This window comes from Ostrea edulis, chromosome 7 (assembly GCF_947568905.1).
Source record: "Ostrea edulis chromosome 7, xbOstEdul1.1, whole genome shotgun sequence".
NCBI classification, from domain to species: Eukaryota; Metazoa; Mollusca; class Bivalvia; order Ostreida; family Ostreidae; genus Ostrea; species Ostrea edulis.
Window position 1 is genome coordinate 54,963,558 of NC_079170.1, and position 24,853 is coordinate 54,988,410.

General features: G+C 34.8%; 2 protein-coding genes and 1 long non-coding RNA gene across 9 annotated transcripts in view; 1 reads left to right on the forward strand and 2 right to left on the reverse strand.

Moving 5' to 3' along the window:
• Nucleotides 1-15,129, forward strand: part of LOC130048260 (uncharacterized) — a 30,089-nt gene extending 14,960 nt beyond the window's left edge. The window contains exon 2 of the long non-coding RNA XR_008797105.1: nucleotides 14,914-15,129. This is a non-coding gene — a long non-coding RNA (uncharacterized LOC130048260). The remainder of the gene's footprint in view (nucleotides 1-14,913) is intronic.
• The window catches only part of LOC125655626 (GRAM domain-containing protein 4-like), a 38,517-nt gene extending 22,714 nt beyond the window's left edge, over nucleotides 1-15,803 (reverse strand). The window contains exons 1-7 of one of the 2 annotated variants that reach the window (XM_056144769.1): nucleotides 15,544-15,803; nucleotides 9,630-9,774; nucleotides 8,505-8,613; nucleotides 5,210-5,325; nucleotides 4,008-4,143; nucleotides 1,838-1,863; nucleotides 1,545-1,636 (exon numbers count right to left, since the gene is read on the reverse strand). In XM_056144769.1, coding sequence (XP_056000744.1) covers nucleotides 1,545-1,636; nucleotides 1,838-1,863; nucleotides 4,008-4,143; nucleotides 5,210-5,325; nucleotides 8,505-8,613; nucleotides 9,630-9,774; nucleotides 15,544-15,642 — 723 coding nt within the window. In that variant the 5' untranslated portion in view covers nucleotides 15,643-15,803. Of the gene's footprint in view, nucleotides 1-1,544; nucleotides 1,637-1,837; nucleotides 1,864-4,007; nucleotides 4,144-5,209; nucleotides 5,326-5,829; nucleotides 5,972-8,504; nucleotides 8,614-9,629; nucleotides 9,775-15,543 lie in introns of those variants that run through there. The other variant, XM_056144770.1, reaches the window with a different exon arrangement.
• Nucleotides 15,804-20,275: 4,472 nt separating this feature from the next.
• The window catches only part of LOC125655625 (5-aminolevulinate synthase, erythroid-specific, mitochondrial-like), a 29,233-nt gene continuing 24,655 nt past the window's right edge, over nucleotides 20,276-24,853 (reverse strand). For all 6 annotated transcript variants that reach the window (XM_056144772.1, XM_048885980.2, XM_048885982.2 and 3 more), the window contains 3 exons: nucleotides 24,133-24,272; nucleotides 22,701-22,829; nucleotides 20,276-22,035 (listed from right to left, as the gene is read on the reverse strand). In XM_056144772.1, coding sequence (XP_056000747.1) covers nucleotides 21,682-22,035; nucleotides 22,701-22,829; nucleotides 24,133-24,272 — 623 coding nt within the window. In that variant the 3' untranslated portion in view covers nucleotides 20,276-21,681. The remainder of the gene's footprint in view (nucleotides 22,036-22,700; nucleotides 22,830-24,132; nucleotides 24,273-24,853) is intronic.

Here is a 24,853-nt window from a genome sequence, read left to right on the forward strand (position 1 = left end):
CTCAAAAAATTAACTAAGTTGTTATATAAAAGTAACAATCATTCTCTATGCACAGTATTTTACATACCAAATTTTATTACATGCATTTTAATTTGATAATTTTCGTGACATTTTGATACCGTATATATATAATCAAAATTTGAATAAACTTGTACAGGCAATAATGAAATCTCACTTGGGATGATTAGCATAAATGCAGTTTCTGTCAGTTTTAGTGTTGACGAGCATTCAAATCAAGAGGAGATTCTGATGATAGCACCCGATATGATTGCTTATCAATAGAATTAGGGAGTTCAATCATTAAAATCAGCTTGGACAATTTCTATCATGGCCATCTAAATGATAATGCATCCAATGTAATCGTCAAAAGCTTTCAGCTACCCCTTGATGATGTACATCAACAGAGCGCAAGTTGACATTGACTATTTACATTGACTATTGACATTGACTATTTACATTGACTATTTACATTGACTATTGACATTGACTATTGACATTGACTATTGACATTGACTATTTACATTGACTATTTACATTGACTATTGACATTGACTATTTACATTGACTATTGACATTGACTATTGACATTGACTATTGACATTGACTATTGACATTGACTATTGACATTGACTATTTACATTGACTATTTACATTGACTATTTTGAGATTGATTGTACACACATATAGTGTACATGTACATTGTATATAAGTTTTAATTTTAAAATCAATGTCAATTGTATTGAGCAATTGTGTCTGTAATACTGCTAAGTATTTAATTTAGTAGAGTTTATTTCAACAAGAATTAGGTTGCATGTCAAAGGCTCCATTGTATATCATTTGGACTCGTACTACCCTTGTGGTTCTTGCATGGTGTGAACAAACTGAGTGAAGTTTAGTTGAAATAATGGCCAACTGCTTCTTGGGAAGAAGCAAAAAAAAAGAGAAAGATTTTCATTTTTCTTTTAGTTTTTACTTATGGCATTGTCTCGTTGCTAAATCATATTTCTGGAAAACTGTCAACACATGGACATCCCGACACACGCATGCATGGACACATACACTCTACACGGGCTAATCTCCTAAAGGTAGGACTCTTCAATAACCTTTTCTGATTTTCAATTTTAATCTCCTGTCATTTTTGCTATATAATTTTGTGGATTTATCTTCCATATCTTTTAACAATTAATTTTTCATCATAATAATGGCACAGTTGATGTCCTCAACAATTTTAAGTTTGCTTTGAAAAATAAGAGGAAGAAAAAATCTCCTGACAACCAGAATGGATTACCTATGTATATGTAGCATTGCTTGGCCCCCATATATGATTAAAGATAAAAACTGCTCAAGCCTGCTTTCAGTGTCTTTAAGAAGAAAAACAGTATGAGAAATACAGCCATTTTGTGTCAAAATTGGTGACAAAATGTTATGTCTATAATGTCATAATTCCTGTTTAATCACTTAACAAAATACACTTAAATTTGAAACAACAGCACAAATATCAATTTGTGAGGACAAGTAGAGCTCTTGTCATATAAGGTCCTTACCATGAACACCACCAGTGTGTAGGGGGCTGATTTCCAATGAAGAAGTCCCTGAATTCCTTTTACTGTGTTAATGTATGGCTTTAATGCAGCGCCTGTGGGGTTAGAATTCAACATGACATCTCAGATTACACAGAGTATGAAAAAACAAGAAGCTTTTCCTCATTACTTTATTAAAAAACATAAGAAGTCTATACTTTCTCTTCTTAAATTCCATTTATGAGAAGAAAACATAAATTGTCACAATTGATTAAACTGAAATGATTAATCAATTGTCAAATGATCTAATTCCTTACCAAACCTTTTGACATTTTCTTTAAGGCTGAAAAAGAGTATTGAATCTGTTAATTACTGAGCTATTGGTATCTGATAATTTTTTAACTTATCACTTTCACAACCAAAATAGCATTGATTATTATATTATTAGTCTGACATAGCAATTACTACAGATTACTGATGGCTGACATGTGATGCATAAAATTGGAATCTGCTCATTTCCTATGAAAATCTGACTTTATTGGCTACAAGTCCACGTTCAGAAAATTTCACCAAGTAGCCTGGATCTGTAAAATCATAGTCGATATGTTAGTACCCCTTTGTTCTTTGCATACACTCTCTGCCATATTGGACTGAAAACTGTCCAACAAGCAAATACTCTCCTACATTTTCTAAGTTTTTGGACATTTTTCACAGACAAATATTTAGGTTAAGAGAGGAATGAATGGTATAGAACAATATCTTTTGTTCTAAGAAAGGGATGAAAAAGGCCAACACTCCAAGATCATGAAAACTGAGAAAAAAGTTTCAATAAAAGCACAGAAGTATTCATGTAATTAGCACCAGATGTCCTGCTAGTATCTATAATCAAAGACCATACACTACACAAAATTAAAAACAAATTTAAAGTATCTAACATGACTGTTCAAACTTAATGACTCATTCACCAGAATCAATGTCCAAACTAATGTCAATAACAGCTCATCTTCCTAGCTGTCTTTATTGATATTTATAAACCAAGGGTCATAGAGACACAAAACCTTTGTATAAATAATTGAATTCACATTAAAACAATATTTCAATGAAAGTTTAGTAGAAAAGATCTGATGACCCTTAGGGTAGTTATTGCCCCTGAAAGTCTCCAGTTTCTTTGTTTAAACTGGTAACTTCATCATCAATATGAGTAGTCTTATGATGGCTCAGACATGGGACTATTTGCATATAACCTTTGACCTTGAAAACTAGGTTAATTAAGATACTCAGGGAAATGAGATTTTGCACATATACCAGTAATCAAGTGTTTTAGGATTTTTTCAATGACAATATCCTAACTCTGATATTGTCAGTATAATTAAGATGCTCAGTTGGGAATTTTTCTTTCATGTTTAACCTTAAAAATTAGGTCATGGTCATCCAGGATATTTCTAAGTGTTTAGGTCCTTTTTAATTCCAACAAATGTTCTTTGGCCCAATATGGAACTTATATGGAATTAATACATGTATAATGAAAGATAATCAATTGGGGTTTTCAACAATTGTTTCTTATGTATTTGATCTTGAATTCAAGATCAAGGTCATACATACATGTAGTTACAAATGCTATTTTTTAGTCTTTCATACAAATTTAAATAAAATTTTAGATCTAAATCTAAATTCAAAATTTTAAATATACATGTATAACATTTTCAATGTTGATTTCAAAGTCAAAGTCATTTCTACTTCATAAAACACTACATTACATTATTCTTTTTTAATACAACTTGAAATGTTCTTTCACTTTTTGAAATGTGAAGAATGTGGAAAGATCTCTGCTTTTTGTCCTATTTTAACAGTGAAACAAGCATCATGACTGACAGTTATAATCATTCTGCATACATTCTCTGTTTCTGTCTAACCCTAGAGATATGATACTTACATTGTGATATTGACCCGTACATTCTCTGTTTCTGTTTAATCCTAGAGATATGATACTTACATTGTGATATTGACCTGTACATTCTCTGTTTATGTCTATAATCCTAGAGATATGATATTTACATTGTGATATTCACCAGTACATTCTCTGTTTATGTCTATAATCCTAGAGGTATGATACTTACATTGTGATATTGACCTGTACATTCTCTGTTTCTGTCTATAACCCTAGAGATATGATACTTACATTGTGATATTGACCCGTACATTCTCTGTTTCTGTCTATAATCCTAGAGATATGATACTTACATTGTGATATTGACCCGTACATTCTCTGTTTCTGTGTAATCCTAGAGATATGATACTTACATTGTGATATTGACCTGTACATTCTCTGTTTCTGTCTATAACCCTAGAGATATGATACTTACATTGTGATATTGACCCGTACATTCTCTGTTTCTGTCTATAATCCTAGAGAAATGATACTTACATTGTGATATTGACCTGTACATTCTCTGTTTCTGTCTATAATCCTAGAGATATGATACTTACATTGTGATATTGACCCGTGTGTCTTTTTCCTCGGCTGCAGATTCTTTGGGAGAGTCATCGGTAAAGTCTTCAGCAATTTCATACATAGTCCTGGTTACTCTCTCAATGATTCTGGTCGGGAGGGTAGATTTCTTCTCTGGAGAATATATTACAATCTTAACATCTTAATGTTAAACTCTAACTCTAATAAATATTCCAAAAGGTAGAAACTTATTTAATCATATCCTTTATTTATTTTAGATATTTTATTGTTTGTGTGTATATTTTTAATGTTAAGAGAATCACACAAAATGCAATGTCTGGGTTTCATTGAGATTTTCAATAGTCTACAACATTTACTGTCAGTCTCATGACTAGTACTGACTATAGAAATCTAGATAATCCAGAACTTTAATGAGTTGGGGATTCTGATGCAATAGGAACAAAGAGAGGTAACTGCAGAAAAACCCATGACTATTGTTTTGGAAACCTTTGGATTACATTGTTTTTAATTCTTCTATGCATCTTTCATACTCATGACATTTAGATATACAAGGCTGTGTTGTGTATTACTTGCACTCAATTGTCAGGTGTGACCTAGATTGTTCTAGAGCTCAATGTTTACTTTTTGCTGTGTACTACTTGCACTCAGCTGACACCTGTGACCTAGATTTGTTCTAGAGCTCGATGTTTACTTCTTTAGTAGAAAAATGATGTAATGGTTGTATCATTGTCTTTCAAGATTATACTAGAAAATTCATTCTTATTATAAATACACTGTGCATTTTTATGATTAAAAAAACTCTGGTTAGACAAGTCCTTAAGGCATTTTTGGATTATTTTCATAACTGGGAACCAGGATTTTGGAATTAATTACTTTGTGTGTGTAGATTCAGTTTGGCCCAGATTTTAATATTTATTGTTCAACTACCGTAAGTTAGTATTTTGCTATTGTTACAATTTTCTTTCAATTATTAATAGTAAATAAATCATATCAATTGTTTAATTGCCTTTTGTTAGTAAATTCTGCTCTGTATTATTACGGGTAATTCTGACCCATAACAGCTGATTGAAGAAAACTTCATTTCTATGACATTGCTAATAACTGTTATAACAGATAACATAGATCCAACTCGCTTACAGATGATATAATGATTATTTTCACTCATGCTCTGTGATAAAAGATATGTGTTGTGATAAAAGGTACATGTGTATTGCAGTACCTGTACCCTTGGAGCTGTTCTCTCGCTTTCTAGGTCTACTCCGTTCAGATCCGTGCCTCTGTAGGTCGGAGGCTTGTCTAGCATCCGCAGAAGATTCTAACGATGACTTGCTGTTTCTGAAATCATTTTCATTTTATAATTTTGTGTATTTTACAACCTTGTGTATTCTATAAAACCTCTTACAGACTGAGAGCAGGATAACCAGCCTTATTTAGCTGGTATGAATTACTCATACCTAAAAAAAATTTTAAATTGCTTGAAAATGTGACCATTGCTGTTCACGTAGAGGTTTATATTATTATTATAAAAACATTTAATTACATTCTAATTACAATACATCAATGAATAGAAGGTTGAAAGTTAACTTCCACAGGACTTAAGGTCATGGGGTTAAATGTTCTAAGAACTAAGAATGAACAACACCATGGAAATCCTAATTATTTGTTATCTATGTAGTGAGTGCACTAGCTTGTACTACTAGCTCTAATGACTAAAGCATGTGAATAAGTCCGAGCTGAGCTGTACATTCAGCTAGAATTTTTTTTGACACAATCCCAGAAGTCCCTCATAAAAAATGGTGGAGATCTCACAAAGTCATATCTTCTTGATTATGAACTTACAAAGAATATCTCGATTTCATCGTAGTCTTCAGGTCCCCAACACAAAGCAGTGAACAATGAGATATAATACCAGCTAGGACAAGACAATACATGCGTTAAATCACAGTCTACATGTTGACATCGTAATACAACTGAAGCATAAGTCAATCTAGATTTGTAGTTTGTTTCATGCAACAGAAAATAAAAAAGCTCTGTTTTTTCTGCATTGGAAAATATTGACTGCACATGTCTAGTTTCCAGTTTTAACTCTTTAGCATGCCTGATGATGCAACAACCCCAATCCCCACTCATTGATTAAGGATGAGTTAGCATGCACACACATGACAATGAAAATCAACCATGTCGCTTACTATGACAGAAATACTATTGTAGCTATTGTCTATGTAACTGTTATAATATAACATCAGGTGATCATGATCAACATGATTATCTCTAGGCTTGTGAATGGATATTGATGTATCCTTACAACAAACAAGAGGCCCATGGGTCACATTGCTCACCTGAGTTACCTTGGCCCATATCTAAAGATTTTCCTTATATATTCGCATGTAAAACTTTGATCCCTAATTCTAACAAACTTGAATCAGGAAGCTTTCATGTAAATGTAAACCTTTCTGGCCCAGTGGCTCTTCAGAAGATTTTTAAAGATTTTTCCCTATATATTCGCATGTAAAACTTTGATTCCCAAATGTGGCCCCAACCTACCCCTGGGGGTCATGGTTTTAAGAAACTTGAATCTGCACTATGTCAGGAAGTTTCCATATAAATTTCAGCTCTCCTGACTCAGTGATTCTTGAGAAGATTTTTAAATGACCCCACCATTTTTAGCATTTTTGTAATCATCTCCCCTTTGAAGGGGGCATGGTTCTTTATTTGAATAAACTTGAATCCCCTTCACCCAAGGATTCTTTGTGCCAAGTTTGGTTCAAATTCGGCCAGTGGTTCTGGAGGATAAGATTTTCAAATGTCATCAATGTATTTTCACTATTACCTCCCCTTGGAAAGAGTTGTGACCCTTCATTTGAACAAACTTGAATCCCCTTTACCTATGGATATGCTCTGTGCCAAGTTTGGTTGAAATTGGCCAAGCGGTTCTGGAGAAGATTTTTAAAAGTTTTAAATGTATTTTCACTATTTTGCAGTTCTCTCCTCTTGGAGAAAGGCATGGCCCTTCATTTGAACAAACTTGAATCCCCTTCACCTAAGGATCCTTTGTGCCAAGTTTGGTTGAAATTGGCCTAGTGGTTCTGAAGAAGAGGATTTTTAAAAGTCATCAATGTATTTTCACTATTTCGCTATTATCTCCCCTTGGAAAGGAGTGTGGTTCTTCATTTAAACAAACTTGAATCTCCTTCACCCAAGGATGCTTTGTGCCAAGTTTGGTTGAAATTGGCCCAGTGGTTCTGGAGAAGATTTTTAGAAGTTGTTAATGTATTTTTGCTATTTTGTAATTATCTCCCCTTGCAGAAGGGCATGGCCCTTCATTTGAAGAAATTTGAATCCCCTTCATCCAAGGATGCTTTGTGCTAAGTTTGGTTGAAATTGGCCCAGTGGTTCTGGAGAAGAAGATGAAAATGTGAAAAGTATACGACGACAATGTTGCAGACAACGACGACGGACAACAGACAAATTTCGATCAGAAAGGCTCACTTGAGCCTTCGGCTCAGGTGAGCTAAAAAAAGGGGGGAAGGGGTCAAACATGTAGCAGCAGGCAATTTATTTACTAGTATGTGAATGCTGGAATATTTAATCATTTTCTTTAATCAGAATACTTCATTGCTACATAGGGATTATTTGATATAATTTCAGGATAATCACAGCCTTGCTATCAAGGTTTTGATGAATTTTGTAATTTCAAATTACAAATTACAATGTGTGATTTTCATTATCCTACAGATCTTTCCCATTCTCTTTTAAATCAAATATCTTTTAAATTCCACTGGTAGAGGCTATAATACACAGGCATGCATATATGGGGAATGGAAGGTCTGAACCCACAATCCATTGGTTTGTTAGAAAGTAAATATATGTATATTTGCCTATTTCTATGCACTTCCAGTTGTACAAGCTAATTCAGGGAATTTATGTCCCTCAAATACGTGGGTGGAATACCTTTTAAAAAAAGCAAATGGACAGAGAGCAATTATACATGATAACTCCCCCCCCTTTCATATTCACAAAAAGTAGACACATCCCTTCATTAGAATCTGATCTAAAATGTTTATCTATGTATTCGGGTGAATTCATCACAAATCTTATTGTTGTTTAGCATCAATTATCACAATTTTCAATGAAAGATTGTAAACTAATTAAGTAACTCTCATTGAATGTAGGGATTGTGCAAACGGAATTGTGGGATATAAAGATATAAATTATCCAAATAAATTCAAACCATAATGCTTCAAACCAAAATAAAGTCTTACGGTACAACTGTAGAATTGATTTATGATATTTGTTCATCTAATATGATGTTCAATTTATACAAAACCTTCATTTGAAGGTTTTTTTAAATATTGAATTATACTGAGCTGTTTAATTCTGCTATCCTTAAAGAACACAGACGTTCCAGTCATCAAGACTACATTGCAGAATATTTTCCACATCTTTCACCCGTGCACAATTAATTGTTTACTGTAGGGGGGACAATTTGAGGATGTTTAGATTATAAACCACACCTTTTCGAAGAAATCATGAGCTGGAGATCCTTGTTTTTTTGCTTCTCAGCTTCTAGTTCATCCTGCAACTTTCTGAATGAGGACTCAGAAAATTTCCTCAGTTGCCTTGCTTGAACCAAATAGAAACAAACTGTTAAACAAAAGAGTTCAATATTGGATCTCCTGTGGTTTGTGGTTTGATACAATTTATACTCAACGAGATGTGTGATAGAAAACACGAGTTGAATATAAATCAAATCAAACCACACAACCATGGGAGATTCTTTTTATCACATGTTAAACAACAACCCCCCTTCCATTTATTCATTTATGTTACTGTATTGTTGGGAAATTTGCTTCCTGTCATTTTATAAACAAACTACATAAAATCGATGTTTGTTTGTGACGTCACAAACGGCGTAGGAAACATAGTGCTTTAAAAAATCCATGAATCAATCAAATATAGATATTTCTGGTGATGCTCAACATAAACACCATACCAATGAATAGGATTTTCAGAGAATTAAACTGTTTATTATCATTTCTCTCAATTTGGTACACGGTTTAAAAATTGCTAGAGTATGAACACACAACAACAAGCCCCCATGCCAACAGAAAATGGAAATATTCCTACATTCACTATAAATCAAAATGCAAGGTACATAAATGTTATTTTCACTTTAAATATTCTAATTTTAAATAAGAAATGCATAACTTCAGTCTAAGAACAATGTATTTACAATGTTTAAATAAAATCTCTTCATGTATTTTTAAGATACATTCTGTTTAGTTTAAAAAATGAGTCCATAGGCAGAAAAAAGCCTGTAAATTGAAGAAAAATTGTCCAATCAGAATGAAAATACCAGGTACACATCTTCATATGGTGAGTAATGTGCATACAAATTTTCAGAAAAATCCATGCATTAGTTTCTTAAATACAACATGCATGGACAAAATCATGTCTACAGACAGACGAACATGCTGATTCCAATATACCCCCTAAACTTCATTTGCAGAGGGTATAATTAGAATTGATGTATTAAATGAGTGATATCCACTGGATAAAGGAGTAAATGTGTTTAAATTTCATTTCAGACTTTTGTCACCCTACTTGTATGATTGAATGATTTTGTCATGTATACGCACCCAATTGTTCTTTTTCTATCATTGCAGACTCTAACTGTTCTTGAAGTTGCAGTAACTGTATTTCATAAACTTCTTTCTCACATTCTGAGCTAAACCCCATGCTTTTCCTGTTTCTCTCAGTAAACTCCTCCACAACATCATAGGTCTGTTGATACATAATTCAGATCAGTTTAAGTATTGATACAAAACAATTGATATTGATGAACATTATTCTAACAATGATCAATCTGTGAACAATGTGAATGTCTACAAAACAATATACAATTATGGACTGTTTAGCTGGGAGACATCACCCGAGGACGCCTATGCGCCCGAGAGTGATAACCCTACTCAGACCTGATAATTTGTGATGTCTCCCTGCTTAAAACAGTCCATAATAGTTTTATTATCCTGAAGAATCTGAACGTTAAAAAAACTATCACATATATTGACTTGTACCATGTATCTTTTTTTATTTCAAACGTCAACAAATTCGTAATAAATTTCTCTGCAGAAAATTCTGATAACTTTTCAATAGTTTTCAAGGGGTGAAATTAATGTTACCCCCAACTACATACGTTATTTTGTTTTACACTCAATGTCCTACATTTATTAGATATATGTATGTTAACGAAAGCAAAACATTGAGGTTTCAGAAAGTTAAACGAGAGAAAGCTTTCAGTTGTGACGTCACAGTAGAATGACGTAAAAACATAACGTCAAACGTAAACATTTTGTAACGTATTTCAAGATAAAAACGTAAACATCAAGTAAAATGCAAAATTGCATTAGAATGGAAATATTTTTCTTCTCGATTGTTCTTTGTGACCGTTAATGTTGACGCTGAAGTTTATGATTAACAATCCTGCATATTTGCAATTATTTTTAATAGAGCTTTCTCGCTTGTGCCATTAGAAGTTATCTTCTAAAGGGAGACAACACAGTTGTCACCTTGCACGTGAGGGAGACATCACGAATTGACTAGCCCTCGACCAATGAAATTGACTGTATAATTCTGAAGAATACTAATTAATTTTGATGAGTTATTCGATGATCGATCTGTGAACAATGTGAATTGTCTACAGACTTGAATACTGGATCTGGCTCTGACATGTAATGCCCTATTTTGCAGTTCCTTAATTGTACACGACTACTTTTGTACTTAAAGCTGACATGAACTCTTAGATACATACAGTGTACATATTTCTCATTCTTTCTGTCAAATTGAAATAGCCTGTTTTTCTCTACTCATGAATGTGATTGTTACACCTGAGTGGTTTTCTAGCTGATCTCGACTGGTGCACATCTCTAATAGTAATGCACATTCAAACTTGCCATAGCGGTCACCTCTATCAAGCAGTCACTTGTTTCATGTGGTCAATTCATTTCCTCCTGATTAAAAATCCTACTTATAACTCTAGTATGCAGCCGCTTGTGTAACGCGGTCACTGGTCATCAAATTTCATACGAAACAGCGATATTTCCCGGTGCATAGTGGCCATTTTGAATTGCCATATGTCTTATGCCTTCTGAATGTAATATAAATCATAAAAAGCATGCACAGACATACAGTGAAATTATATTTTGTGTATGAAGTCTTGTTTGTGATGCGGTCGATATTTTCCACAAGAAAACGTTGCATTTGTGCATTGTGACGTCATCAGTCTCAGAGGATACTGATATAGTCAGAAAACCACAGTGTGGTGATCTGGAAAACCTGATCGTGCTCTGTGAAATCCACAGTATCAAAAAACAAAACACTGATGGGTATATAATAAAAAATATGAAAGATCTATCTAAAATAGTCCAGGAGATATTAAATAGGTCAGATTTTTAAAAGTCAATCCAACTCCAAGGTCAAGGTCACAGGTTCAAACTTCACAGAGTGACATGGTATTGCCATAAGAATCTATATACAAATTATGAAAGTAGTTCAGAAGATACTGAATAGGTCAAGGTTTGTTTTTTAAACTAAAAGTAGGTCAAACTCCAAGGCCAAAAAATCAAACACCAATGTACATTAAGGGCTTGTCATAAAGAATCTATATACAAATTATAAAAGCCCTACCTAAAATAGTTCCAAATATATTCAGTAGGTTATGGGTTTTTTTAAAGTAGGTCAGACTTCAAGTTCAACATCACAAAATCAAAAGACATGACATGAAATGAAAGGCATTGCCATATGAAGTACATGTATATGTACAAAATATGAAAGATCTACCTTATTAGTTCAGGAAATATTGAATAGGTCAAATTTGTATTAAAAGTAGGTCAAACTTCCAGGTAAAGGTCACACGATCACACACCACTGCATCACATACAATGTCTTGCTGTAAAGAATGCATACACAAAATATGAAAGCTTTGACTTATAGAGTTCAAGAGATACTTGTAAAATTGGTCCTATATATCAGCATATCTAAAACTTTGATCCCCGATTGTGGCCACACCCTACCCCCGGGAATCATGATTTGAAGACACTTAAATCTGCACTGTGTCAGGAAGCTTTCAGGTAAATTTCAACTTTTCTGGCCCAACAGTTCTTGAGAACAAGATTTTTCCTATAATTATCAGCATATAAAACTTTGATTCCCTATTGTGTTCCCTCCCTACCCAAACAAACTTGAATCTACTCTATGTCAGGATTAAGCTTTCTTTTAAGTTTCCACTTTTCTGGCCCAGTAGTGCCAAACCAATTCAAGATATTGAGCAGACAATATCTTCCTATGTCCAAAGTGGATTGACAATGTGATCTAAAAATCAATAGAGGTCATCTACTCCATATGCTGTACTAGTGTACCAAGTTTGGTGTCAATCAAGCAAATGATTCTTAAAATATAGATGATAATATATTACTATGTCCAGTTTAAACCTTGATCTTTGACCATATGCACCTAAATTTTATAAGGGTCATCTACTCCTTATGATGTACCAGTGTACCTAGTCTGTCAAGCAAAGGGTTCTCAAGATATTGAGCGGACAATATATTCCTATGTCCAGTTTGACCCTTGACCTATGACCATGTTACCTAAAAATCGATAGGGGTCATCTACTCTTTAAGATGTACCAGTATACCAATTTGATGTCTGTCAAGCAAAGCATTCTCAAGATATTGTGCAGACAGTATTTTACTATGTCCAGTTTAATCCTTAACTTTTGACCATGTGACCTCAAAATCAATAGGGTTCATCTACTTAAGATGTACCAGTGTACCATCTACTTAAGATGTACTAGTGTACCAAGTTTGATGTCTGTCAAGCAAAGAGTTCTCAAGATATTGAGGGGAGAGTATCATCCTATGTCCAGTTTTACCTTTGACCTCAAAATCAATAGCGGTGTTCATCTACTCCTTACAATGTACCAGTGTACCAAGTTTGATGTCTATTGAGCAAAGGGTTCTCGAGATATTGAGCGGACAGTATATTCCTATGTCCAGTTTGACCCTTGACCTTTGACCATGTGACCTCAAAATCAATAGGGATCCTCTACTCTTCACAATATATGAGTGTACAAAGTTTGATGTCTGTCAAGGAAATGTTCCCCATGATATTGAGCGGACAGCATCTTCCTATGTCCAGAGTAGATTTAACCCTTGACCTTTGACCTTTGACCTGAAAATCAATAGGGGTCCTCTTCTACTCGTAACCAACTCACATATGAAAGATGTTCTCAAGATATTGAGCGGACAACATGTGGTCTACCGACCGACCAACCAACATACTGACCGACAGGTGCAAAGCAATATTTCCCTCTTCTTTGAAGGAGGTTCGAATCCCTCTTGCACCGGTAAGTGAGAAAGTTTCCCAGTTTACTTTCGGAAGGTCAGTGGTCTCTTCCCATGTACATTGTATCTGGGTTCTCTCTTCCACCAATAAAAACTGGGCACCACCAGATAACTGAAAAATTGTTGAGTGTGGCGGAAAACAGCAATCAATCAATCTTTGAAGGGAGGCATATTGATATTCTGTTTCTTAGTCAATAAATTTACAACCTGCAACTCACAATTTGTGATGCTCTATTCTACCATTTTTTTTAAAAATTATTTGTCAACATTCTGTAAATAGTTCATGGTATATCTTTATAATATACATGTAATATAGAATTACAGAAGTGTTTAGTTGTTTCAGAGAGAGAGAGAGAGAGAGAGAGCTATTTAAAAAAATTTGGTTTCATCTGTTCCAAAGGGCATCAAATTTTTCAGTATCACCATTTTTATAAGAAATAAACTTTTGTGTTTCATAGAATAACTTTAAAAATGATATTGCAAAACGCACACTCAAATTTTTCTCTGTATACCTTGCTGTATAAATATAATACTTTAACCAAATGATGAGAATATTTTGTATACCCTTGTTTTTTCAAGGATGCCTATTATAAAAGACTTTTTTGTAAAGACTAGTTGACAATTTGTTCTACCATTTTTAACAATTTCGATATACTCCAATTTCTTATTCATATTTGTGCGTCACGTTTGATTGTCAAGTTATTTGCATATGCCCATATAAGGTGGTGTTTACATCAATGGATAAGTACACTGGGGGAGAAAGCTATTTTGTCAGTATTGAAATGGTTTAAATTTGATATCAAGTTAAAAAATGAACAGCAGAGTCAGGTTTTTTTAAGGTCTTGATTTCAATTTCCAATTGGGAAAAATAGCAACATTTGCTTGAAATTGGGAAAAATATTTCATACAAAGCAATAGGGAGAAAACTAATCCAGAGTGCATTAACTAAGGTATAATTTGGCTCCTTCTGCCTTTCAATTTGGTCAAAGCTTACCTCATTCAAATAAGCAGAGGCCAAAAAATTAGGTTTACTTTACAATTTTGAAGCAAAAATTGTAATCTGTGGGCCTGTGAAGAAGATTTATGAAAAATTAGGCTACCCTGCTTGATTTATTTTCATAGTCTGGGAATTTCAAAGCAAACATTGGGGAAAATACCTGCTTTTTAGCAATTAGAATGGGGCCTTATTTCGGCTCCCTACAGACCCTAAAACAATCCCTGGCAGAGTGTAACTTTTTTCTGCCACCATATGATTTTCCTTTCTTTGTCAGAATGACATGGGAAACTACATCTTCACGCTGATTATCAATGTTAAGGTTTTTCAGTAGATCCACCAACAAGATCTCACGATAACAACTTAAGCATGGTGGAGCAGAAGAAGAATTGTTTATGTTGTACATGTTTTGTGTTTATTAGACATTCCCAAGTGCAAAGTTGGTACTCTTTTTAGTGTAAACAACATTGGAGACAAATACACAACTTTATTACAGGTTATTCATAAAAATATTTTGCAACATTACAGAGGTCCTAAGGAGTTGTAGCCCTCTTCCAAAAACATCAGAATAAAAAAATCGGAGGGCTACATTATTGCAACTAGGCCCCAACCTACCCCTGGGGACCATGATTTGTGATTGAAATTGGTCTAGTGGTTCTGGAGAAGAAGATGAAAAAGTGAAAATGTGAACTTTTAGCTCAGGTGAGCTAAACACTAGACAGCTATTCATTAAAAATTACAAACTTGAATTTTTTTTTATTTTAAAAGCCCCTAAGTGACTGTATATTTTCTCTTTGCAAGATGTTATATGGTTTACAGTGTAATGAGAGGAGAAAAAATTCAATGAGCCAACCAAACGTTTGATGCCGGGACCCCATAGTTTAGTTCTGTTTTATCATGTCAATCGATCCAGTCCAATGTCCATGCTCTACCCTAGCATGCATTTTCATCTGTCAGTTTCTGGGGCAAAGATGACATCAAATGTAAAAGGAATTGAGTGAGATAACTCCATAATGGGAATCGGATTGTGTTTCTTAAATACCTAGAAAATGGGGAAACCGGTCTACCAATTCTTAAATTTACTGCACCTTGCTCTGCTTATCACTGCGAGGTAAGACATACGATTAATGTTCTGCTATCTGACATATAAATACATACGCCAGTGCATGCTATGAGGCTATCTTCCTGGTGTGGGGTGCTGACTGTATTAGTGCTGACGCTTCGCTGGCGGACCTCCCCATGCTTCCCATCAAACATGATTCTACGTCACAACAATAGGCCCCTGTCTACTGTGACGTTTAATATTCAGAGGGCATCACAGGTAAACAAAGGGCACCACAGGTAAACAAATGTGATAATACTAGAAGCTGCATCATATGACTGGTATCATTGATATATCGGATGTTTTATATAGGTCCTTAAAAACAAAACAAAACCGACTAACCATCGTATATCCGGATAAAGATTTATCGTTCAGCCTTAGTATGTTCGGCCCTCAGTCCACAGCATCGTCGGATACCCACAGCTGATCTCGTGGGTATCCTATCGTGAGTACGCAGGCACGAGCACCTTAGGTGTGGATAGCTTGTATAGATCTTATGTACCCCCCCCCCCCATCTTGAGGAAATTATTTTTATACAGAACCAATGGTTTATCAAAAATATGTTATTTCCCTACCGATCACCCCCATAAGTCGTTCTGAATAGTCATTTTCTACCTTCGATCTGTAAGCGTTTGAGATGACCACTTGTGAGATCCTAATATATTCATGAGGATCTCACAAGTGGTCATCTCAAAAGCTTACATGAAGAAGGTAGAAACCATCTTCACAAGTCAAGGATTATTGATTCGTTACCTCGCACTAACGAATCAATAACCCTTGACTTGTGAAGATGGGTAGAAACTGACTATTCAGAACGACTCAATTCAATTACAGATCGCATCAACTCAACGGAACAATTAAATTTAGTGTGCGCAATAATAATTCTGAATCATTGCGCACACTAAACTAAAAGAGAAATGTTGCACGCATCATGCAAATGAACTGAAGATATTTCCAAATAATTAACGATATCTTCAATTATTTGAGTTTATGTTAATTTGGCCTCCATAGAAAATTCCCAGGAACTTGCAGAATGTATTCAATCGGGGGGGGGGGGGGGGGGGGGGGGGTGGAGATGAATTCAGAGAACACATGATAAACCCTCTGACAAGCATCCGGAGTTTTACGATCTTGGTAAAATTGTAACAGGTGCAATGATATCATAGACATCAGCTGAAAGATAAGTCAAATGATATTCAGATTCAATCCCTACCAGCTAGATTACGTCACAGATCGTGCTCAGACTAAGAATACGGATGAACATTCAAAATAAAAGAATTTCATTTCAGCCTTCTTGTATGATTGAACTTCGGCAAACTGTTAAATGCCGGTATTTTTAAATGAACCATTAATATGATGGTGAATCTCCTTTACAGTGAAAAAAGCTAGCTACTGGTATCAATATATATTTCAAGTGTGGCAGTCAGAGGCATTTGATCGCCGACGGCCAGATAGCTCAGTTGGTAGATCAACTGACTGGAGATTCAGGGGAGGCGGGTTAGAATCCCGGTCTATCAGCTGAGGTATCTGGCCATTGACTATTAAACTTGTCTGACAGCTACATTAAGCTAAATATCTTCGACAAGATTCTGGTCACAGCACCAAAAAAAGTAACTGAACAGTGTATGCTGGGACTGAAAAGTCGAGCTTCTCCCAAAGTACAAGTTCAATCGTCTTTGTCAAAATTAATATTACTTTGGATCAGACACAGTTTTGGTTTTGTACCAAGTTCAGCTCTTCCTAGAATATTTTCAACACCTTGTTTAAAATGATTGATTGATTGATTGATGTTTTCCGCCACACTCAACAATTTTTCAGCTATATGGTGGCACCCAGTTTTTATTGGTGGAAGAGAGAACTCATATACAATGTACCTGGGAAGAGACCACTGACCTTCCGAAAGTAAACTGGGAAACTTTCTCACTTGCCGGCGCGAGCGGGATTCGAACCCGCGCTGACAGAGGTGAGAGGCCGTGTGATATTGAGCGTGATGCTCTAACCACTCGGCCACGGAGGCCCCCTTTGTTTAAAATGAAAAGACTTGTAAAGTTTACAAATATATTATAACAAGAGTAAAAATTCGACATAAACTGAAGTAAAAATGTAGTGAAAATAGTTGATAACAAATGATATGTTTCCCAACAAAAGTAAATAGTAACAACAAATGGAACATAAATTTTACTTTATTTTAATAATCAGAAATTAAACAAAAATTATATTGCAAAATCTTACAAAACATAAATCCCATAGGAAGGAAATATGGCTTTAGGAAGAATGCAAAATCATGGCACTAGCGGGCTTCCATACACCTCAATGTCACTGGGATAAAAGTGCTTACTCTTTAAAAAATAGTTAGGTAAGGCATATCTGGTTCTAAACTGATCCAAAGTATTTTGACTCTACTAAGGTGCCTACAAATGTGTAATTTATTGCATATTTAAAACCCAACTACAGTGCATAACAAGAGTTGTCAGAAGACAACACATCTCACCGGGAAGCATGACTCTACTTGACCTATCGTTCAAAAGGTTAAAGTTTTTGAAAAATAGGTCAAAGTCCAAGGTTACTAGGTCAAAAGTTTTGATACCATATCTAAGGCCTGGTCTTGAGGCATCTAAATATGAAATATCAAATCCATATCTCCTTGGTTCAAAAGATATAGCCAAGGTTAATGTTTTTGAAAAGTAGGTCAAAGTCCAAGGTCAAGAGTTCTGGTAACAAAAGAAATGTCTTCTTATGAGGCATCTATATTTGAAACATCAAAGCCCTATCAACCTTCGTTCAAAAGATATAACCAGTGTTAAAGTTTTTGAACATTATGTCAAAGTTCAAGGCAAAGGTCATTAGGTCAAATGTCTTCTACCAAAACAAAGGTTTCTTCATGGGGCATCTATATGTAAAATATCAAAGCCTATCCCTATTGATTAAAAAGATATAGCCCAGGTTAAAGTTTTTTAAAAACTAGGTCAAAGTCCAAGGTCACAAGGTAAAAAGTCTTGGTACCACAACAAAGGTCTCTTCAAAAGGTATCTAAATGTGAAATATCAAAACCCTATTCCCTTGGTTCAAAAGATATTGCCCGGTTAAGGTTTTTGAATAGTGGGTCACAGTCCAAGGTCACTAAGTCAAAAGTCTTGGTAAAAACAATGGTCTCTTTATGAGACATCTATATATGAAATATCAAAACCCTACTTCCCTTGGTTCAAAAGATATAGCCCAGGTTAAAGTTTTTAAAAAATGGGTCAAAGTCCAAGGTGAACATCACTAGGTCAAAAGTCATGGTACCACAACAAAGGTCTCTTCATGAGGAATCAATATGTGAAATATCAAAACCCTATCCCCCTTGGTTTAAAAGACACATCCCAGATTAGTTTTTTAAAAGTAGGACAAAGTCCACAGTATTAAAACGTCATTAGGTCAAAAGTCTTGGTACCAAAACAAAGGCCTCTTCATGAAGCATCATGTGAAATATCAAAACCCTATCCCCAGTGTTTGAAATTGGTTTAAAACTTGGTGTAGACCACAGGTCTATGCCAAAACAAGATGACATAGACCTCATCAAATTGGCATAGACAGCAACATTAGAAAAAAATAACACAAATTCAAAACATATTCATTTACATGTACTTCTAATGTACTTAGAAAGCATATTTCGACTGACCATGCAGGGTCATTTGGAATAACTTTATTGCTTTAAATCTAGAAAATCGGCATAGACAATTTGGTCTATCTCAATTACAATTGGCATAGACCAGTATCATTTGACATAGACTCAGTCTATGGTAAAGTTCAAACACTGTAACCCCTTGGTTCAAAAGATATAGCCCAGGTTTAAGTTTTTTCCTTAAAATGTGACACAAATGCCAACACCAGGGTCGTGACAATAGGTCTCTGGACAGTCGTCCCGGAGAGCTAAAAAGTAAGTTAAAAGAAAAGAGCATAGAGTTCTTGATCCCAGAAGAGTGAGTAAATCTCCTGATGCAGCTCCTTATATATAGGGCCGACTATACCCGATGAGTTACTAAAAATAAACGCTTATTCTGATAAGCCAGGACTACACCTCTTAACCAATGAAATTGCAGAAAACAAATTACATTGCGAAATTCACAATTTTGGTACATCCCTTTCTGCTTCTCCTCAATATGTATTTAATTTTTACGGTGTATATACTACATGTACCAGCAAAATTAAAGAAGTCTTTCAAATGATAGACATTTAAACACCATGACCAGTTTGGCCCCACTAATACCAAACCCCTACCCCTGAGAACATGAAAGTTAGTATTTTTGTAAAGGGCTAACTGCTCCATTTAAATATCCATTTAATATCAAAAGCATTAAAGAAGATTTACACATAAACACTATATTCCAAGTTTGGCCCCACCCTGGAGTCAGAACTTGTCCCATGAAATTCATAATTCTGGTAGAGGCCTTCTTTCTCTACATGACTATATATGCGTTTAGTTTTTCTTACAGATGTGCAGTTGTAGAGAAGAAGACTTTTTAAAATTGGTAAATTTTTGGCAGTTTTTGCCCCAACCTTTAAATATATGCAAGACCATGGGGGTGCAGAAGTCTGTTTTACAATTTACAGTTGATGTCCCTCTTTTCCAAAGATGCTTCATACCAAGTTTGAAGAGATATCAAGAAGGAGTTAGAAATGTTCAATTGTTAATGCATAACGGATGAAGATTAATTGCAGTAGGTCACCTGAGTGACTCAGGTGATCTAAAAACGTGAAGAAAAAGTAACTTTCAATGTCACCAAACAATTAAACATAACAAACCTCAACAGTGGACCGACTTTAATTTTATTTCAGAGATCATGTTTACATATTCAGTTTAGTTATTCCATTGGCAGAAATTTGGTCAAAATATTTGGCAGTGGATTCTTGGAAACATTTCAAAACAAATAACATACAAATATTAACATCTTATAAATTGTACGAGTACATGATTTAGTTTAGTATGCCACAAATCAAAATTCTGTTCACAGGTAAATCACAAAATTAAAATAGTTGGTACATACTAAACAAAACTAGGACATATAATTGTGTTATTAATCAATTATAACCTGATTCTCAAAAATACCATCACCTTTAAGAGAAAAAAATATATGCACCTAATCTGAATTTATTCAATAAAATATATATATATTGATGATTCATAAATATAATTAAAGAGATTTTTGCACATAACATGAAACACGTCAAAATAGAAGAAAATTGTAACAATTAGAATCTATAGATGTATAAATATAACAAATCAAATCTTGTTTTCCAAGCCTTTGATATTAACAGATGCTCAGTAAAATATGAATGACAAATGTTGATGGGGTACATCACCTATCCGGCCATTATAATACAGGTAGGACTTTAGGTATGCTTATTGCTCTATCAATCATGGGGTTTTTCACCTGCCCACTAATTGCTGTATTTAGGTCTGTCCATTGCCTTAACTATTGATTATTAATCACTCCCTCACTACTTACTATAGATGGGTCTGTCAATTGCTTTATCAATCATGTAACTATTTATGATATTACTTCAGTAACAGGAATTATAAACTATTAATTAATGCTTTTGAAAAAAAATTTGAATCCAGCACATGTAAGTTATTAAATTTATTTTCAATTCTTCAAAAGTATTAACAGTATGTTGTTTAAAAGAAGCAAGCATTTATGAAACGGAGTTCTTTTTTTTTTTCAATGGTCTTTCATATATCATACTGTCAATTTCTCTATAAGTGGTCATAAAATTCAAATGCTTCTCCAGTCAAGAATCTTGTTTGGTTTTTTTTATTCCTAAATCTATAATATACTTTGAGGAGATGATTTTCATTTCCTTTTCTACCTGAATCATCCACTTTGAAATATGATCAATCAGCTGTATCTGAAATAAAGCCTTAGTACAGATTGGACTTTCAGTTGATGTCAATTTAATAAAACATAACAATTACCATAGAGCATCCATAACACTATACAGTTTGGGGAAAAACTACAAATAACATGAAAGTACAGCCTACAGAAGTTATATTTGCAGTGCAATAACAGTTTTAATGATAAAAACAAAATACTCATTTGAGTTTACAACAATTAAATAAGAATCACAAATGATCAATTTTGAATCATCATGACATTGAGATATATTGTCAAAGTCATTTTAAAATCTCAAACAGATTTTTAAGTTAATCCTGTTTAAGCCATAGCCACAGCAATGTTGTCTTGGAGGGAGGCATAAGTACAGTTGGAGCGACCACACACTTTCTCTGCAGCCTGCAGGATCTCAATCCCAAGTGGTTTCTGGCACACCTCACACTCCTCGGGGCAAACTGACCGCTCCCTGTTTAGTTCCAGACCATTCTCCTTCCAGACATTGACCACTGATGCCACAAAGTAATCCATCATGGCCTTAGTGTGGTGTGGAGTGGGGGCCACACGGAGGCGCTCATTGCCACGGGCCACAGTTGGGTAATTGATGGCTTGTACATAGATGTCATGTTTATTCATGAGCTCTGAGGAAAGATGAGTGCACAAGGCAGCATCTCCAACCTAAGAAGAAAACATTCTAATACAGAAACAAAGTATACTGACTCGCATCATCTCTTTTTTACAGTATTCAATGCCAGGGATTAAAATTAATGATTGTCCACTTGTCCAAGGTGACTAAATACTGGTGTGGATGAGAGCTGACCCTTTGGTGACCAGAATTTCCTCAGTCTTTCTAGTTACAATGTCAACAATAAACATATTTTCTCATCAAAATCACAGTTTTTGTTTCTTATGTTTATTTATTTATGAGTAAAATGATTTAAAATTACAATGATGCAGATATCTACATGACCTGACAAGTTAATAAATTACAGAATCTTAAATGGCATGTTTGGGTTTCTACATTTACACTTCCTGTTATACATGTACCTCCAAATGGTGCTCTTTTATTAGGACTAGTAAATATCAATAAGGACTAGTGAAATTTGAAGGGTTGGTAGCCTGTTTGGCTACTTAATTGAGAGGAATAATTTTAATTCCTGGATGCATTTCTTACATAAAAACATTTGCACTTCATTAAAATTTATTTACAAATATCTGAATTACAATTTGATCAAAAACAGATGTAATTGATTAGATGATATGGCAGCTTTATCTGCGATTCAAACATTAAAGATTGACTGATAAATAATTCTCAAGCACTTCAAGATGAATTATATCCTTACATGAATAGGAATGATATGACTTGGACAGTGTAGGGCGGGCACACCAGCTTCAATCAGGTTGTCTCGCAGATACCTAACATTCCTCTGATGGCGCTCCCTCAGGTAAATACCCTCTTCACCGCGCAAAACCTGAAGTCAGAAATCACACACCATTAATATCTGAGAACAAGGAAAATAATTCTTCACCTTAACAATCCAAAACAAGAGGTTTATGGGCCTTAAAGGTCACCTGAGTATCAAACACACAAAGGAAGTATTGCATTCTGATGTCACAATGAGTGTAACTTTCAAACCCAAAGAATGGAATGGGCTTCAGATTTTGTGATCAATTATTACAGATCATAGGACAAGCTTCTATGCTCCCTTTATTACATGTTCATGTATAACATTGTCCCCTACATGCAAATTGGGAGGGAAGGACAGAAGATAAACATGTGGACAGACATGGTGATTCCTATTTATTATAATATCCTTTTTTCAGGAGCTATTGCTATCAAATTCATTTGCTTGCTGTATGTTCAGGAGTACAGAAGCTAGAAAATTCTTGAAATTCAGTGGGGTTTTTGGCACATATTGATTCATATAGCTTTAACTCTAAACCCAGGGACCAGAAATTTCAGTTTTGGCAATTCTGTTGAGCGATTTTGGAGGAGTTGCGCTGACAAGAACAGGACTGATGGAGGTCAAAAGGGGCATAACTCCCAGGAAAAAAAAATTATAAAAATTTACTACGAGTATGCACATACATGTATATACAGTGAGTCCTTAATTACCTAATAGTTTCATGAAATTCTGTTGAGCAGTTTAGAGGAATTGCACTGACAAAAACAGGACTGACTAACTGACAGACGTACTGGTGAAAAATAACAAGTTGAGCATTTTCACAGTACGATCCATTTAACCTTGCCCTTGGGCCTGAACATTTGACCCAGGAGTCATGAATTTCTCAATTTCAGTAGAGGCTTTGGGGCTTGAAATAATTGGTGGCTAGATAGTCTGAGGCCAGTAAATTATGGATCTGGGGTAGTGCCTTGCCAAGAGCATCCCTTGGGGCTAGTTAATATATAAATAATTATCAAAAGTCCCCAATGATCGGGCTAGTAAATATTAGACGTGTGTGCATCCATATTTTTATCACATGCAAAATAATTTCTTGATTTCGCTTTGTTAAGTTGTACTATGAAGTGACACAATGTAGATAAATTCATGAATGTTTCTAAGAATGAGTTGTCTTAAGTGGAGTATACAATCGGCAATCCTCGGATGATCCTCTACACTTCACACAAAGGTACAAGCCACAGGAGGAGTTCCAAGTGAAAAGATAGCGACAGGTCACTTAGTGACCTTAAAATGACAGAAAACTAGACAGATGACAGATAAACTCTTCTTCATCTCTACATGTTACAATGTGATAGTATGTTAGATGAGTTACCTGTATAGAAGCGAAAGCCCCTGACAGAGTGGTGGGAGGTAGACTTGTGGTAAAGATGAAGCCTGACCCGTAACTCCTGATCATGTCCACGGTACGAGCAGAGCTGGCAATATAGCCACCCACATTACCAAAGGCCTTCCCTATCAATGACAAATCTTATGTTAAAACCCTTGAAAAGTTAGGTTCTAATAGTACAGCACCTATAGATGGCGTATACTAACTTAAAAGTTAGGTTCTACTAGTACAGCACCTATAGATGGCGTATACTAACTTAAAAGTTAGGTTCTAATAGTACAGCACCTATAGATGGAGTATACTAACTTACTGTTTACTTGTTTAACTGTATAGATTCCTTATTTTACACATCAAGTACTTACTATCATAAAATGACTCATTCACGTCAAATCACAACAACATCAATTTGTGTGTGGACTGTTAATCAAAAGTTTTTATATGTATTTCAGCAAATTAAATGAAAAGCTAGTACAGTTGAACTTCAGTATCTCGAACACCAGGGACATGTCAAAATAATTCAGAAGTCCCAACCACTTAATCTTTTAAGTATTTCACCCTCGTTATCTCGAATTCTTGGATATCTCTAAGTTTTTTCTTTGTCCCATGGAGTTTGAGATAACAGGGTTTGACTGTATTTTATTTTGTAAGTTGTACTTTTTGTTCAATTATGCAATAATAACTTCCGTGTGCATCTTTAGGAATCTAC